Below are 16,568 nucleotides of genomic sequence, written 5' to 3'. Positions count from 1 at the left end.
TTTGGCATAGACCCCTACCAGTTTATTAATTTAAATCAAAATGGTACATGAAGGGAGGTTTGGACCTTGGTCTGACCTCCAGAATACAATAAGAAAGGGCCGAGGTTTGGACCTTGGTCTGACCTCCAGAATACAATAAAAATGTACAATTATAAAAAATTAAGAAATCTTACTAATCATCAGTGATTCAGTGAATCAGTATTCACTCTTCAGTCTTCAGTAGTATTTGTATCATCATCATCAGAGGATGTTGTATTATGTCCACCTTTATCTTGAAGTCTTGCCTCAGCATCCAACCAATCTTTGAAACCGAGAAGCATCTCCACCGTTTCGCCCGTCATCCTACTTCTCTTTTCGTCAAGAACACGCCGACCTGCACTAAAAGCGGATTCCGATGCTCCGTGGACATCGGCACAGCTAAAATATCGCGTGCAATTGCAGACATAACAGGATATTGATTTCTAACACTCTTCCACCAAGATAATACATCTAGATTCTCTATTTGATTTTCATCATATGCAGACTGAAGATCATTTCGTAAATAAAATTCTAGTTCACTACTTAAAGATGAAGAAGATGAAGATAAACTTGAAGCATGTGTGTGTCTTCTCTGTGCAATGAATGAAAAAATAGATGACGAACGAGAACTACTAGAAGAAGAAATAGAAGTTTGTATTTGTGTTCTAGATCCACGAATTTTTTCATCATATATAGCATAAATATCATAAAGAAGTTGTTTTACCTCATTTTTAGCAGGTTCAGGATCTTTAATCATATTTTCACAGTATGCATCAAGTAAAATTAGCACGCCATTTAATTTAACTCTAGGATTAAATACAGCAGCTAAGTTATGCATAGGACATATCTTGTCCCAATACTCATTCCATTTAGATTCCATTAGGTCAATAATAGGCATTAAAACATCATCATATCTATGTTCTGAAAATTTTTGACTAATTATATATGCTTGTTGTAAAAATGAACATGAAGTTGGATAATAAATACCAGAAAGAACATTGGTAGCATTATAAAAACTAAGCAAAAAATCTTCCAAAATTTTTTCTTTATTCCAATCAGTTTCAGTCAATGTAAAGCCTAATCCACGATCATTAATATATGCACTTAATAAGTTTTTATATGGGTATGCATCATGTATCATACTATATGTTGAGTTCCAACGAGTAATTACATCAAGTTTAAATTTTTTAAAACGTTTACCATGATTTATGCATAGTTCCTTAAATTTTTGAAGTCTTGATCTTGAAGCATGAATAAAAGAAACTGCATTTCTAATTTTACCAATCACATCTTGAATCATGCCCATGCCAGCTTGAACAGAAAGATTTAAGATATGACATGCACATCTAATATGCAATAAATTTCCATCTAACATGGGATGCAATGAGTCTTTTAATAATGCAACAGCAGAATTATTATTAGATGCATTATCAAAAGTAATAGACATAATTTTATCATTAATATTATATGAACATGCAGTTTGATAAATGATATTTGAAATTTGTTGTCCAGAATGTGGAAAATCAAAAGCACGAAAAGCAAGAATACGTTTATTTAATTGCCAATCATTATCAATATAATGAGCAGTAATGGCAATAAAACAATTACTACCTACAGATGCTGACCAAATATCAGAAGTTAATGAAATTTTTACATTTAAAGTAGAAAATGTTTCAATTAAACTTTGTTTCATTGCTAAAAAGTTAGTCATAGCTACTCTTCTAAATGTACGCCTACTAGTTCTTTTGTAAGCAGGTTGTAGGTTTAATTGAACATATTCTTCAAAATTAAAAGGTTCACATAAACTAAAAGGTAATTCATCCTTAACTATCCATTTTACAAGTATTTTTCTTTGATTTTCATGATTATATGCAAAATTACCTACAAGTAATCCCCCTTGTATATTAAGGGTACTTTGAGTTTGAGCATGAGAATCATGCATCCTATGACTCTCTTGATATCTTTTTAAATGCCCTGTTCCCCCACTACTACTACAACTATAAAGTTTGGCACATTTTTTACATTTAGCTTTTCAGACTCCATCAACCATAACTCTATCAAATTCATTCCATACAGCACTAGTCCTCTTACGAGAAGAGGTTTGATCTTCACTCGGTTCACTAGTTCTAGAGGAACTAGGAACATGGGGTTGGGGATTAGTTTCTTCTCCCTCAGAAACAGGAGGAATGCCAAACTGACTTTCCTCAAAAGATGACATATCTAAATTGATTAATTCAAAAAATAAAAACTAACCGCAAGGAGGAATTGAGTAGAGGGTCGGAGGGCAGAGGCAGAGCCAAGATTCTGAGCTTCCTCTTGTGCTCTCAACAGAAGCGACCTTCTCTTCTCAACAGGAACCTCCTCTTGTGTAGCACTTGAACACTTGCTAAATGCAAACTAAAAATTAAATTGCTAGAAGAGCACTTTAGAAGAGAGAAATAATAGCAGTAGAGAAGGAGAGAACAGTTGGTTTGGTGTGGTGAGAATGAGGGATGAATGGGCTATTTATAGAAGCCCAAAAAATTTTTTTTCCCAAAATACCCCTCAATTTAGCCGTTTTTGGACTGTTGGGAGGGGTAAAATTGGAATTTTCCCAAAATAGCCGTTAAAAACGGCTATTTTTCTCCCCCCCTCACCAGACGGGCCGTGCCAGGCACGGCCCGTTTGCGCCCGTTACGGGCCGTGCCTGGCACGGCCCGTCTCGTGCCGAGCCCGACCCGGCCCGCCAATAGACGGGCCTGGGGCCGGGCCGGGCTGGCGTTCCGTGCTGGACGGGCCGTGCCGGCACGGCCCGCTTCATAAGCGGGCCGGGCCAGGCACGGCCCGTTTAGTCCTCGGGCCCGGTGGGCCTGGTCCGGGCCGGCCCGGCACGGCCCGTTGCCCAACTCTACTCCCCGCTCCCACCACACCCGTCTGCCCAACCACCCCCCCATGCCTGTCTTCCCCACCCCCCGCGCCCTGTTTCCCCTCCTCCCATCGCGCCCATCTGCCCACCCCCCCATGCCCGTCTTCCCCACCCTCCGCACTCGGCTACCCCTCCTCCCACCGCGCCCGTCTGCCCAATCCCCCCACACCCATCTTCCCCACCCCCCGCACCCCGCTTCCCCCACCGCCAACACCCCCCTTCCACGGGATCGCGAGCGACGCGATCGGAAGATCGCGCTCGTGAGATCACGATCGCCGGCATTTGCCGGCGGGCGTTCGCGATGGCGAGATCTTCTTCCTCCTTCCTCCTTCCTCCCTGGTCTGTGACCCCTAACTTGAAAGACTTGCAATTGACCTTCAGTCAGAAAAGATGACCCATGACTTACCAAGCCAAATTTCATATCACACTATTTTTTATCTACATGACTGATTGGACGGAACTTGGCGTCCCTCTGCTCCCCTCTCACCTGGACAAAAAAAAATCCCAGACCTTCTTCCAAAATCCAATTTCATTGCAGAAAACTGACACGACCCATCTTTCATTCAGTGTTCCCTCACTTTCTCCCTTCAAAAGTTACAAAAACAAAAACCAAAAAATAGAAGGAAAAAAAAAACCCTGCTGAGACACCAGAGGTATCAACAGTGTAATAGATCGAGAGAGAGAGAGAGAATCCTGACGGGCCGAGATTCTTTTGGATTCTGTGAACCTATGCTTGTTGCCATCCTTTCATGCTTGAACTCTACTCTCCTTATGATATTAATCCTATCATGAGATCAATTACGGGATAAATCTAGATCCAACCAATTTGTAAATCTTATTATATATTTTTGTTTTATTCATGATAAAGAAACAGACTTTTAGTCATAGAACGAAATACATTTCCTAATAAATACAGGGTTATAAAGGCTATCACATTAATTAATTTATCTAAATTCTTTCGATCTACTAGTTTTTTTACGTAAATACCCTTCTAAATATAGAAAATTGTATGAATATCCTTGTAAAGTTATTATTTGCTTGTATACCCTTATAAAAATTTCTATTTGCACGCCTACCCATTAAGAGTATTTTAGTCATTTTAATTTGAAACCGTTAATTTTTTAACGGCGTTAGATGACATAAGTATATATGCAAAAATAAGAATAAAAATGGATAGAATAACAAAACAAGTATTTTACGAGGGTATACATGCAAATATCAATTTTGGAAGGGTATTCACGCAAAATCTGATATTTAGAAGGATATCCATGCAAAAAAATCTTATTTTTTATTAGGGACGACAGCTAGTTTGGCCCACAAAATATTGACCGAATCGGATATAGAATTGGTCAAAAATATACCAATCCAAACCTAATCTATTTATTAGGTTAATCTAAAATTAAAAAACAAATTTAATTATTTTATTAAATAAATAATTTAGCTCGATCTAGAATTAATTATAATTTATTATTATTATTATTATTATTATTATTATTATTATTATTATTATTATTATTATTATTATTATTATTATTTACCTGCCAGTATATATCTGAAAGTGACTTTGTGCTGATCGGTCGGTGTACTCATGGGAAAACTTCAGTGCCATGGCTTGCTCCTTCAGACGATCATCTCCCCGAACCGCACTGGCCAGACAAGTCCAAGAATGATCTGCGGGGAGGCTGGGCCGCCATGGTGTTCATCAAATATGGAAGAGAGAGCATAATGTGACGAAGAAACTGCACACAAAAGACGAGACTTCCAATTATAACTAGTTTGGATGTGATATGGATGATGACGAAGGCAAGACCAACTCAGTTAAGTAAGCTCCTAATGAGAGCACTTACACCGAATCAAATAAATCCAAAGTAACGGACTAATCTTTGATCCAAATACGTAATAATTCAGTCTTATTTCCTTAAAAAAATAAAAATCTCTCCTAAAAATAGATAGACTAAATTTACCTCTTCCTTTCTTTCATCTTTGTATGAAATCTGCTTTGAATCAAAGAGTAGAAGCTAAGACCTTTCTTTAAGATATGCAATAAAATTCCAATCAAATATATATATATATAAAGAGAGACAGAGAGGTCCTTTGTTTGTCTATTTTGTACTAAAATTATATTTCAAATTTATCTTTATTTTCTACTTCAATATTAGTCGAAATAAATTGTCTTTCAATACTAGTCCATTTTAGTTAGGAAGGGCCTTAGGCTTAATATATTCAAATTTGCTTTTTATTTTTTATAAATAAGGAGAAGAGTTAGGTGAAAAGTTGGAGAGGATTTTTTTTAATAAGAAAAAATGTCTTAGAGAGGCTCAAGGCTACTTTGTAAGGGAACCAAACTCATTATTTCAGCCTTTACTTACTTTTTAATCCATTTCTTTACTCTCCTAATTTTTTTCTATTATAATTATTATTTTTTCAATTTTCTGTAAATATTATTTTGTGTTTGATGTATGTTCTGAATCATGGACCGACGCAATCGATTTACTCAGAGTAGCATACTATTCTACAAAAGAGAGAGAAACTTGTCTGTACTTAAAGTATTTGTTTGGTTGGCATTGCCTGAGAAAATTAAGGTATTTATTTGGTTGGCATCGAAGAACAGACTTCATCCAGGAGAGGTTCTCGTCAAGAAAGAATGGTCGTTGAGTTCAAGTTGATCATTGTGTAGTTCTGACTCTAAATTCTTGAAGAATAAATATACATATGATCATGAACAGCTCAATATATTTGGAGACCTAAGGCTATTTGGTCTTTGAGACCTTCCTTACAGTAGGCCGGATTAAGACAAACTCATAGAAAGGCCGTTTTCCTTTCCAATTTGTTCTTAAAATGTTTTCTACGGTGGACCTTCTTTGGGCCGAGACCTTAGGCGATCGCCTAAGTCGCCTAAGGATTGGGCCGGCCCTGCATATAATGGTTGACATGAGATGGCATCCAATGTAGGATGATTGTCGAGAGAGCAATAATTCATGAAAAAGTGATCGTGCATTCCGAGTGAAATTTGACACGGATCTTTGGATACATCGAAAACATCGTATTGCATGTCAGCTTTGCGTGAGAGCCTCATACAGCAGCCCATAGATGTGATGTTTGCTCAACATAAGAAATCAAACGAAGCTCAAGACGGCTCTTTCTTACTCAAACTAGATGCACATATGGAGGTTGCTGCAAACGGGCCTGTAAATACGTGGGCTCTCATCATCTTCTATTGTGACCCAAAGTGCAGCCCAACATGGCTTGCCGGCCCGTTTGGAGTTCATTAAGCCTCAACAACCATGATCCATGGGCCCCAAGTAAAAGCTTCAGGAAACGCGGTTACGGAGAGGATGGAAGCGGTTACGAGTGATGTTGATGGCGTTTCATCGCCGGCGGTTGGCTTGAAGGGTTGCCTGGTATGGACATCTTGGAGGGAGATCCAAAACTATGGTGACATGGATTAGTGGCAATGAATACTCGCAATATCCCTCCAAAGCTATGTTGTAAATTATTTTTAGAGAAACAGATTCTAAATGGAACAAAAATCAGCTCCTCCCTATTGTTCAAAAAAAAAAAACATCATCACCATTTAACCCAAATATAATACTTCTTGGACTTTAATGTGGAAAAAAACAAAGAACAAAAGAAAATACACCTACAACAATCTCTTCCACCAAAATCAACATGATCCAAATCCTCATGTCTGGTCCAGATAAGCTCCGTTGAGTTAATTAGCAAGCTTTGCCTTTCATATTTTCTACAAAAATCAACAAAATCTATCAAGCTATCAGCCTTGTAACATTGTAACTGACATATTATTCAGTGTACATGAATCTTGCTGGCTTGAAGATGACTCTACTTCAAGGGGAAGTCTTCCTGTAACAAAACCAAGTTGTTTAGGATTTGGTAATGCCGCGCTATCACTACCCAACATAAACACTATAAATGACATCGATGGTCGATCTTCCGGGCGTTTTTGCACACATGGATGACCCACCTTTATACAATTTATTGCCTCTTTTGCAGCCTGCTTCTGCTTCAGAAGCTAGAAGAGAAAAAAACAAGAAGGGAAGAACAGGGATCGTGATCCCCTGTCCGAGCAGCCAACGGCCATTCATCCTTATCCACTCCGGGTGGGGTATAAAAACCACCGACTCCACCGATCTCCCACGGCCTCTTCCTCCTCCTCTTCCTCTTTCCTTCTTCCTCCTCCATCTCCCTTCCGTTCTCCTCTCCTTCCCTTCCTTTGTTCCTTTTTCTCTCCTCTCTCTTTTCTCCGGTAGAGCTCACGGCTGCTCGAACTTGTGCCACCAGAAATTAGGGCCGTCAGATGCCACTAGAGCAGAGGTAACGCTCTCGCCTCCCTTCCATTTCTTCTTCTTCTTCCCACGATTGGGATCCATGTTCGCCGGCCGAGAAAGCAGCCGGAAATCGACCGGCAAAGAGAACCATGGTTTTCCCCTGTTTTTCTTCCCCTTATTCGACCGCCGCCGCCGCCGGCGTTCGTCGCCGAGGGCCTCAGCCCTTCCTTGCATTTGCCCCGGGTTGGAGTCAATACCCAGCCGCCGGCGAGCAGGCTGGGTATTTGAGGACAATCAAGCCCAAAACCTTCCCTGTTCGGCCCTGTTTTGGGTTGGCTTCGGCCGGTCGGCCACCGCCGCCAGCTGCCCAACACTACCCTCCACCATCTCCGGTCGTCACCTCACCGGACCACATGACCACAGCCAAGCCATCCTCTCTATCTTTCGTTTTACCGAGGAAGAAGGAAGAAAGAAGAAAGAAAGGACTAAAGAAGAAGAAGAAGGGGAGGAGACAGAGAGACCGACCGGTCCCTCTCTCTCTCTTATTTCCTCTCTCTTCTCTCTACCCTCCTCTCTCCACTTTTTCTCTCTACTTTCTTTCTCCTCTCTCCACTTCCTACTTTCTCTCTCTAGAATGTCCAAGGAACCCAATATCTGGTCCTGTCAACTTGATCTACAAATCCAAGTTGATCCCTATAAAAGCCCCGATTTTGTCCTGGTGCCCGGGCTGCCTATTGGACCGATCACTCCGACTCGATGTCTTTGAAACCTTAATTGATGAACCATGTTAGTTAACCCTAGCCCTGATCGAGTCCTTGCCTTATGATTTGTAGCTATGGACCCGACTCGACCTGACCCGATCTTCTATTGGGTTGAGTCTGAGCCTAAAATTGGGACCTGAACATGGGCCGAGTTGGATCTGGATCACTCATGACTCCGTCCGATCCGATCTGTTTGCACGCTTAATATAAATTGTCACCGTACGAAAATAAGATGTTGCAATTTGCTGAAGTTCTCAAAGTCACTATTTTTTTTTTCTAGAAAGAAAGTTGGTACCATGTTACATCTTACCATGGGCCCATTACCTTTCATGGTTAATCGTCTCCATTCGAGCTCTTCCCCAATTGATCCACTTTTATTTCATACATGAACCAATCATCCGAGAAATGTTGGCCATTTATACATAGGAATCTTGGAAATGGTCATTTCCCCTATTTGTAGGATATTCTGCTTCTTTTTTCAGCTGGTGAATCCAAACTAGCAACAAATTTTAGCTCTCCCTCATGGTCACTATTTTAAGATTTAAACGAGAATATGCTTTGTTGCCTTCTTTTGGATGAACAACAATTTAAATTTATAGTTTTTTCGATTATTTTCAAAATATTATACAAAATACCTAGTATAACTAATTTACACTAATGGACTCCTAACTTGTGATTAGGACTTGAGATAGTTCAAAGGAAAGCATGGACACTGAAAGAACAAGAACTTTTCATAGCTTGTCTCTAGTATGAAAAAATTTTACCACCTCGATCTAACAGTCATCGACCTTCAACTATTGTAACCGATAATTCATTTATACTTGCTGAGTTTGTCTTGCTTTTTGATGACTCGGTTGTCGAGGAAGCTCTTGTTGGAAAAAAACCAGGATGTTTAGGATCGGTTAAGGATGCATTCTTGCTGCTCAACATCAATACCACAGAAGACATCGTCGGCCTATCTTTTGGACATTCTTGAACACACAATAAGCCAACCTTTATGGAGTTCAAGGCTTCAACCATGGAAATTGAGTTGCTGATTGATTTATCTACTAGTTCGAAGCCATTACCATGCATCCATAAACTCCATGCCTGAAAGAAATATTACATCACCATCATGATTTAATGAAAAACAAGGGGAACATATGAACAGATTTAACTATTATTTTTCCAGTCTTACATGTGCTAGAAGGTTTCCTTCATACTCGGATATGGAAATGCCTCTGTTCTTCTTGCCGCTAATGATTTCAAGTACTAAGACACCAAAGCTGAATACATCAGATTTCACCGAGAAGACACCATCCATGGCATACTCAGGAGACATGTATCCACTGCATGTATCATTAAGATGAATACTTTTTTTTTTGAAGAATAAATATCTCAACAATGAAAGGTAAATAATACTTACTACGTCCCCACAACTCTCCGAGTATTTAGTGCCGTCTCATCCTCTCGAAATATTCTTGCCAACCCGAAGTCTGATATTTTAGGGTTCATATCTTTATCAAGAAGAATGTTACTAGCTTTAAGATCCCTGTGTATAATTCTAAGTCTCGAGTCTCGGTGTAGGTAGAGAAGACCTTGAGCAATCCCTTCTATAATGTTGAAGCGGGTTTGCCAATCCAGTAGCACACCTTTATCTTTATCTGCCCAAAGTTTACTTTATGTTCGCCATACTTGCACAAATAATAAAGAAACGGAATATCGGTCTGCCTCAGATTGATTTTTTTTTTTCTAATTGTAGCAAATAAAGCAAGCTTACACATGCATTTACCCCAAGAGTTAAAGAAACGATGACACAAATATACCGGTTAATGTTAAAACCTGGTATTGACTTGTCTACAAAGATTGACTATAGTATGGTGGTACATTCAGAAGAATCATTGTAACATGCTTAAGCTCCATGAAGTTAACCACCTCCACAAGGCCAGCCACTCTCTAATTGTCACAACCAAGAACTTTAATTTTAACCTAGAGCGTGGTGCTTTGAGTGACACAACCTCAAGGTTCATTTTCAGATGAGTGTGCCCAGCTATGTCTTTTCGATTTCCAGTACTCTTCCATTTGATCAACAAAGTGGGTTATTAATTCAGGGCAAAGGTTAGAATTTATTGAACTTACTATTTTCTTGAACTGTTGAACTAGGCATTAGAAGGTATCGATTATGCTGTGATTTTCTTAATCTAATCAAGAATGGGAAACAAAGATAAGGAAGAGAACAGAAGATTAACTAACCAAAGATGAAGGCGTCCAAGCTTTTATTAGGCATGTATTCATATACTAGCATCCTTTCCTCTCCTTGAGTGCAGCAACCTAGAAGCCGAACTAGGTTTCGGTGCTGAAGCTTAGCAATCAGCATCACTTCATTCATGAATTCATCAGCGCCCTGTGTCGAAGTCTTTGAAAGCCTCTTCACAGCTATTTCTTGCTCCTCCCCAAGCATTCCCTGAAATCACCACATTTAGCATTGCTATACTTAAGAGTACTAAATTTTGAGGCAGTATGAACGCAACATTGTATTCAGAGTGCTGAATTTAGGACCCTATGTCGACTGAGACCTACATGGTGACACTCTACTAAGCTCAGTTGGTAAACCATGAAAATACCTTGTACACGGGACCGAAGCCACCCTTTCCAAGCTTGTTTTCGATTGAGAAGTTGTCCGTCGCTGCAATGATTGTCCCCAGATCAAATAGAGGAAGGTCCCAGTCCTTGCCGTCCTTGTATTCGTTGTTGCGGTGACTAGCAAAGGGAATGGCACCTAAGGAAACTGCCGCAGTAGTCACAATTAATAAGTACTCACTACTCATGTCGTGGTTGCATATTGCGAGGTGGACTAAATTTACCTGTTCTTCTCCTCTTCATCCAAACACAAATGCCCACCGAAGAAAGCAGCAGAATCCCCGCAACAGAGCCCACCACAATCCCAGCTATGGTACGTGAATGCGAATGATCTGATTCCAGGCCTAAAACATCAGCACCGTCCTATAAGTACATGATGAATCTTCCTTTGTTTTTCTTTTTGTTTTTTTAGAATTTCTTTTTTTCTTTTTGGATCTTCAAGAAGTTCCAGATATAAATTGGGATGAATATTGGTTGCTTGGCTTAGCCCGAGTTTAAATGGGTTAGACCAAGTTATCAATTAGTTGGTTTGAGTTTGGGTTTTTAACAAAACTTTTAAATGGGGACAAGACTGAAAACTTCTAATTTGAGCCTGGAGCATGGTGTTCTGAGCGACCCTACTTAAAGGTTCCTTTCAGATGAGCGAAAAGTCTACGAGCTCTAATTTTTACTCCATACCTGATCCAAATTTTGTGGCCCGACAAACCTCGAGATGGCCCAGACTTACTTCTAATCCTACCATGAATACTTGAATGTGGTATTTATATTCTATGGGTACAATGAGCACAGCTCGTAATGCAACGAAAGAGTTTCTAATAGGATTTAAATGTGAATCGTGATTGCTTAAAAAAAATAAAGCTTGCTAATATAAGAATATTCAAGTCAAACTATGAAATTTAAAAAAGTCACTCGAGCAATCAAATATTTTGGATTATGTATAGCTATTCATGGGCAAAAACTGGAATCAAATTAAAAAAACTGTCCTATTCTTTGATTGGAATCAAAGCCTGACTCCCACCAAATAGTACAAACTAGACTGCATACACCCTATTACAGAGTACAAGGTCCACCCTTGAACCAGTACAAACCGTCACCGGCTTCTGCACCGGCACCGGCGATGCAGACATCTACCGATTTTTAGCTTGCGATGATCAAATGGTATAAATCTTTCTAGTGTGCAGTTGCTGACCACAGTAAATGAAACAAGACATACCTAGATCGGCCGCTGCTAGCCGGACGTAGAGATCCTGTCCACCAAAAGTATACACCCTAATATCAGTGAGCTCTGTCGTCCAAATTATGCATCCGGTCCCGTTGATATTAGCACTAGCATAGGCGGTGCATGAACAATTCCTCAAGCACGACGCCCTACACTCATCCAGTCCTATGCTCCTATCCACCGTCGACCTTGATGTGTCCGGCAGCTTTGTCTCCTCTATTGTCACAAACCCATCAGTCCCGTTCCGACAGTCTAGCTCCGTCATCCTCACACACCCGTCTTTCCCTTCTCTAAGATCCCAATTTTCCGGCGACCTAGGCTTAAATCCCTGCAAACAAGTACATACAGGTGAGTCGTCAGGATTACAGACCCCATAAGCCCCGCATTGTGACACATAATCGCATATGTCCTTCGGCTCAGACAAGTAGACGCTCCACATTTGGCTGTCATTGAGCCAGACAAGGCGTTGGACCTGGCCGGTGTAGTCCACGGTAAGTCTCGCGATGATGGACATGCTGGTGGTGTTGTACATATAGAAAACCTCGTCGTTGTTGATGACAAAGTCCAATATGAAGACCTTATAACGCATAATATCCGGGATGCCACTGAATCTTTGCCCGTTCCATGGTCCGACGCGCCACCGTTGGTTCGAGTCTTCCAACAAAATTATCTGGGGGTCGCCATGGAGATCCAGAAACATGGTGTAGGGACCCGGCGCTGGGTCGCTAGGACTGGCCCATGATGTGATGTTACGGTTGAGGCCACTCGTTAGGTTCCACCCGAACTTCATTCCTGGGAGCAGAGTGTCGGTCGGGTGGTCGGAGCTCTGCCATGCAAAGCTCCCTGGAACAATATTACCGTCACCCTTAGCCTCTTTAACGATGAAATTGGCATCGTCTAAGAGTTGCGCGACTGGACTGGCGAGGCCCGACGAGCCTGAGGACCAGATGGGTTTAGAGTTCTGGTCGGTGATGATGAGAGTTCCATTGGCGGCGATCGACAGGCTACCGTTGCGCTCGGAGATCGGGTGCTGGCGATTGGCAACCCACACGATGGTATCAGATGAGACCTTGTACCATATGCCGACGTAGCGATTGCTAGTGTTGACAGGGCTGAAGAAGCCTAAGGCACATCTTTCCCCAGCTGAGATCAACTCTTGGCCGTCGGAGAGGGGTTGGCCTGGGGTTAGGATGTCACCTCCAATGGAGGGAGAGAAATGAGAAGAAACGATCAAGAAGAGAAAGAGTAGCGTTGCAGGCAGCGATCCCATCTTGCCAAACAGCTCCATGTCGAAGAAAACGTTACGGACTTTTGACTCTTCTGAAGTTATAAGGCTTCTAGTACTGCTTACCCTGAGAGTTGATTTGTTGGAGAAAATGCAATGGGTTGTTCAGAGGTGTGAACGCAAACCAGCCACATGGTCTGGGGTCAAGGCTAGCTATTTTGTCGTAGGGTTTGCATCTTTTTCGCGCGGAAGGATTCACCTTCCTTCGCACGAATCCACCAATGGATCACGCAATCTTTACTTCGGGATCCGTGCAGCCTGTTTAATGATGAGTCCGATTGCTTTGATATCTGTGTTGGGGGAGATCGAACGGACAGCGTCGGAAAAGAAGCTCAACCATTCTTTCGCGGGAAAGATACAAGCCGAACTCATCTGTCAATTCTCCGATGACGCAACACCTATCGGAAAAGCAGAAGCATAGCCGTTGCGTAAACGAAACTACAAGCCCTAACTTTCTGCGGATTAACCAACCATATCTTGACATTAATACCTGTCATGCGTCAATAAGTCAGACGCCAGTTCTCGGGGTCAAGGGGCACTTGCGATTCATGTGGAGCGCCCGTAGGCTCCCCTGGCCCTTCACCGAGCAAGCCTACATGTACAAGCGATTGCATGCTAGTGGTGGGAATTATGTATTCTGGCTTCGCATTAACATCAATTATTGTGGAGTTTTGAAGGGGACTACGGATCGGCTCTGCGTAGGACCGACTGATCAAGGTCGTCCATGTATGATTGAGTGGTTATGAATGCATAGGGCTTATTACATATGCATTGTATCAGGAATCTTGGAGAAGATGCATGAATTAGACCTAGAGACAAAGTTCTTCCGAGGCGGGCTTGGTACCGGTGGCGTGGATGGGGAGATTGGCTCAACACTGCACCTTTGCTGTTAGCTGGTTTTGGGTGTCAGTCAGAGATTATCATAACTACGCTCGTTTGGGTGGGGACTGGGGACACAATTATAATTAGGTTATGTATCGTTTTCTCACTTAAATTTGATGAGTCACGAGGGGCAAATCTCTCAACACGTAATGTTTTTTATTAGGGCTGACAGGTGCGTTGGGCCCGACAAAATATTGACCGAATCGAATATTGAATAGATTTAAAATATATCAATTCAAACTTAATCTATTTATTAAATTGATCAAAAATGTAGTAGCTTTCGGCAAACTGGCCTGTAAACACGTGGGCAATCCAGCTCCTGCTATTTATTTTATTACGGCATCTTCAAAGCCGACTTTGATTGTCCCAAGGAAAAGGGCGCCCGTAGACAGGAACTGGTTGGTGGGAACCGAATGATCCAGGGGTACCCAAATTCCTTGCATTGACCATCAAGCCATTCTCGACAGTAACCTGCTTAGACTCCAGAGCACGTCTGATACTTTTTGCAGATTAATTGAAGCAAATGTCTTCGCTTGGAAACTTTCCCCACACCTTCTGCAAAAAATAGTGAATCCGAGATGCTGTTTTCTTCTTCGAAATCCAACTGAATTTTATTGTGGATCCTGCTGGAGTTGAGAGATAGTCCTGGTATGAAACCTCATGAGATCTGATTGACTGAGCGGCAATCCAATCAGCTGCTTGATTCGCTGCCGAAACACATAGGATCGAGGCTTGGAAATTTGTAGCAATAGACTTCCACTGCCAAATATCCTTCAAAACTAGGTTAACCTGCACTTTGGAATAAGATGAATTGAGCCAGGAGATAATAGTAGATGAATCTCCTTCAGCCCACACCTGCAAAGCTTCATAAGTGTATATGGATGTGTGAATACCATACCATGCTGCAAGAAGCTCTGCATAAGATACTGAGATTTTTCAAACTAGTTTGTTTGCTGCTGATATCAACCGACCATTGTGAACACGAATAGCATAACCTACTACAGCCTTATCATCCATTACAGAGCCATCAAAATTAACTTTTAAATTAAACTAGATTTTGAACTCATTATTTCGGTTTCTATTTACTTTTGAATATATTTATTTACTCTCCTATTTTTTTCTTCCACTCAAATTTTCTCCTCTCAATTCTCTGCAAATATTATTTTGTGTTTGATGTTTATTCTGGACTATGGATCGGCGCAATCGATCTATTCCGAGTAGCATACCGTTCTACAAGAGAAAGAGAGAAACTTGGCTATATTCGAATTGTTCTCCACTAAAATTTGGTTAGGTCATAGATCGGACGATGGAGGTCTCATATCAATGATCTAGCTATTGGATATACTATACTATCTCTAAATTTCTCGCACACCAAAAAACTATATACATGTATATGTGTGTGAGCAGTTTAGAGGAAGTAGATTGCATTCAATGGCTTGAATTATCGATGTGAGGTTCTTATCATCTAATTCAAAAAAGGTGTAATATTACAAGTCGTAGTGCAACTAATTGCTATATGGTTCTAGTAGTTCTAATGTATTAAAACCAGCTTCTTCCATTCACACATATTGGTTTACCCCTGTACGATAAATAGATTCTAAAACAATATTGGATGCCACTCTTGGAGAAAATGAGTACCAGACTTACGGCATAAAAAGGGAGATTGCTCTCTTGGGGAGGTAGAGTCACTCTTGTCAACTCCGTTCTCTCAGCATTCCCTTCCTACCTCATGTCCATCTTCAAACCCTAGATATAGGCGGTCAACAGAATTGATCAAGATTGGAAGTTTTTCTTTGGAAAGGAAAGGACAGTGTCGGCGGATTTCATTACCTTGTGAGTTGGAATAGCGTTCGCCGCTCAAAGGAAGAAGAGGGTTTTAGAATCAACAATATTAGGAACCTGAACCGCGCTTTGTTGGCTAAGTGGGCATGGAAACTATGGTTGCATTCAGCAAGAACCTCGCAGCATTGTGGAATTACACAGGTTTTCGATTGGGTTAAGCTAATCATATCAGGTTTTCGGAAAACTCTTGGATTGGCCCCTTTCCTTTTACTAGTGTCACAACTCAAGACCTCACCCAAAATGGCTAGCCGGAAGGTATTAATTGGGTTCCTTGATCCTGTATAAGTATCCAAGATCTACCCAGTGAATAACCGATGTGGGACTAAACACACGCCCGCATGGGTCCTCGCATATTCCCCTCGTTCAAGCCCTGACGTCCTCGTCAGGCTAAGGGTTCAAATCTATTCAAATCTAATCACAAACACCACGATTGGCCCGTAGTCAGCCCCAATGGATCCGTGCTGCAATGTCCTTTAGTCCACATAGGTTATAGGCTGGGTCCGCTCTGATACCATTTATCACAACTCAGGACCTGATCCAAAATGGCTAGCCGGAAGGTATTAATTGGGTTCCTTGATCTTGTATAAGTACCCAAGATCTACCCAGCGAATAACCGATGTGGGACTAAACACACGCCCGCACGGATCCTCGCATAAATTATGTGAGGACCCGTGCGGGCGTGTGTTTAGTTCGATATCGGTTATTCGCTGGGTAGATCTTGGGTACTTATACAGGATCAAGGAACCCAAAC

The 16,568-nt window shown here is 41.3% G+C and overlaps 1 protein-coding gene across 2 annotated transcripts; it reads right to left on the bottom strand.

The window, feature by feature from the left end:
• Positions 1-6,618: 6,618 nt before the first annotated feature.
• On the bottom strand, positions 6,619-13,139 carry LOC113462724 (receptor-like serine/threonine-protein kinase SD1-8). 2 transcript variants are annotated; one of them, XM_039125852.1, is made up of 7 exons: positions 11,803-13,139; positions 10,814-10,933; positions 10,574-10,737; positions 10,203-10,413; positions 9,376-9,613; positions 9,148-9,298; positions 6,619-9,059 (listed from the first exon to the last, which is right to left on the bottom strand). In XM_039125852.1, exons 1-7 carry the CDS (start codon positions 13,094-13,096, stop codon positions 8,751-8,753), a joined length of 2,487 nt encoding a protein of 828 aa, XP_038981780.1. In that variant the 5' UTR covers positions 13,097-13,139; the 3' UTR covers positions 6,619-8,750. The 2 variants fall into 2 exon arrangements, with proteins under 2 accessions (XP_038981780.1, XP_038981781.1); XM_039125853.1 differs by lacking the exons at positions 9,376-9,613; positions 10,574-10,737; positions 10,814-10,933; positions 11,803-13,139 and having other exon boundaries at positions 10,203-10,336.
• Between the last annotated feature and the right edge of the window lie 3,429 nt (positions 13,140-16,568).

This window comes from Phoenix dactylifera, chromosome 4 (genome assembly GCF_009389715.1).
Source record: "Phoenix dactylifera cultivar Barhee BC4 chromosome 4, palm_55x_up_171113_PBpolish2nd_filt_p, whole genome shotgun sequence".
NCBI classification, from domain to species: domain Eukaryota; kingdom Viridiplantae; phylum Streptophyta; class Magnoliopsida; order Arecales; family Arecaceae; genus Phoenix; species Phoenix dactylifera.
Note: the sequence above shows the minus strand (reverse complement) of the source record. Positions and strands in the feature narration are given on the sequence as shown.

Coding starts and splice junctions, on each gene's coding strand:
- LOC113462724 (XM_039125852.1), bottom strand. CDS start 13,096: ATGGAGCTGTTTGGCAAGATGGGATCGCTGCCTGCAACGCTACTCTTT. Junction 9,614..10,202: donor CTTGGACGCCTTCATCTTTG/GTTAGTTAATCT, acceptor AACTTTGGGCAG/ATAAAGATAAAGGTGTGCTA. Junction 9,060..9,147: donor AAGGAAACCTTCTAGCACAT/GTAAGACTGGAA, acceptor TATTTCTTTCAG/GCATGGAGTTTATGGATGCA.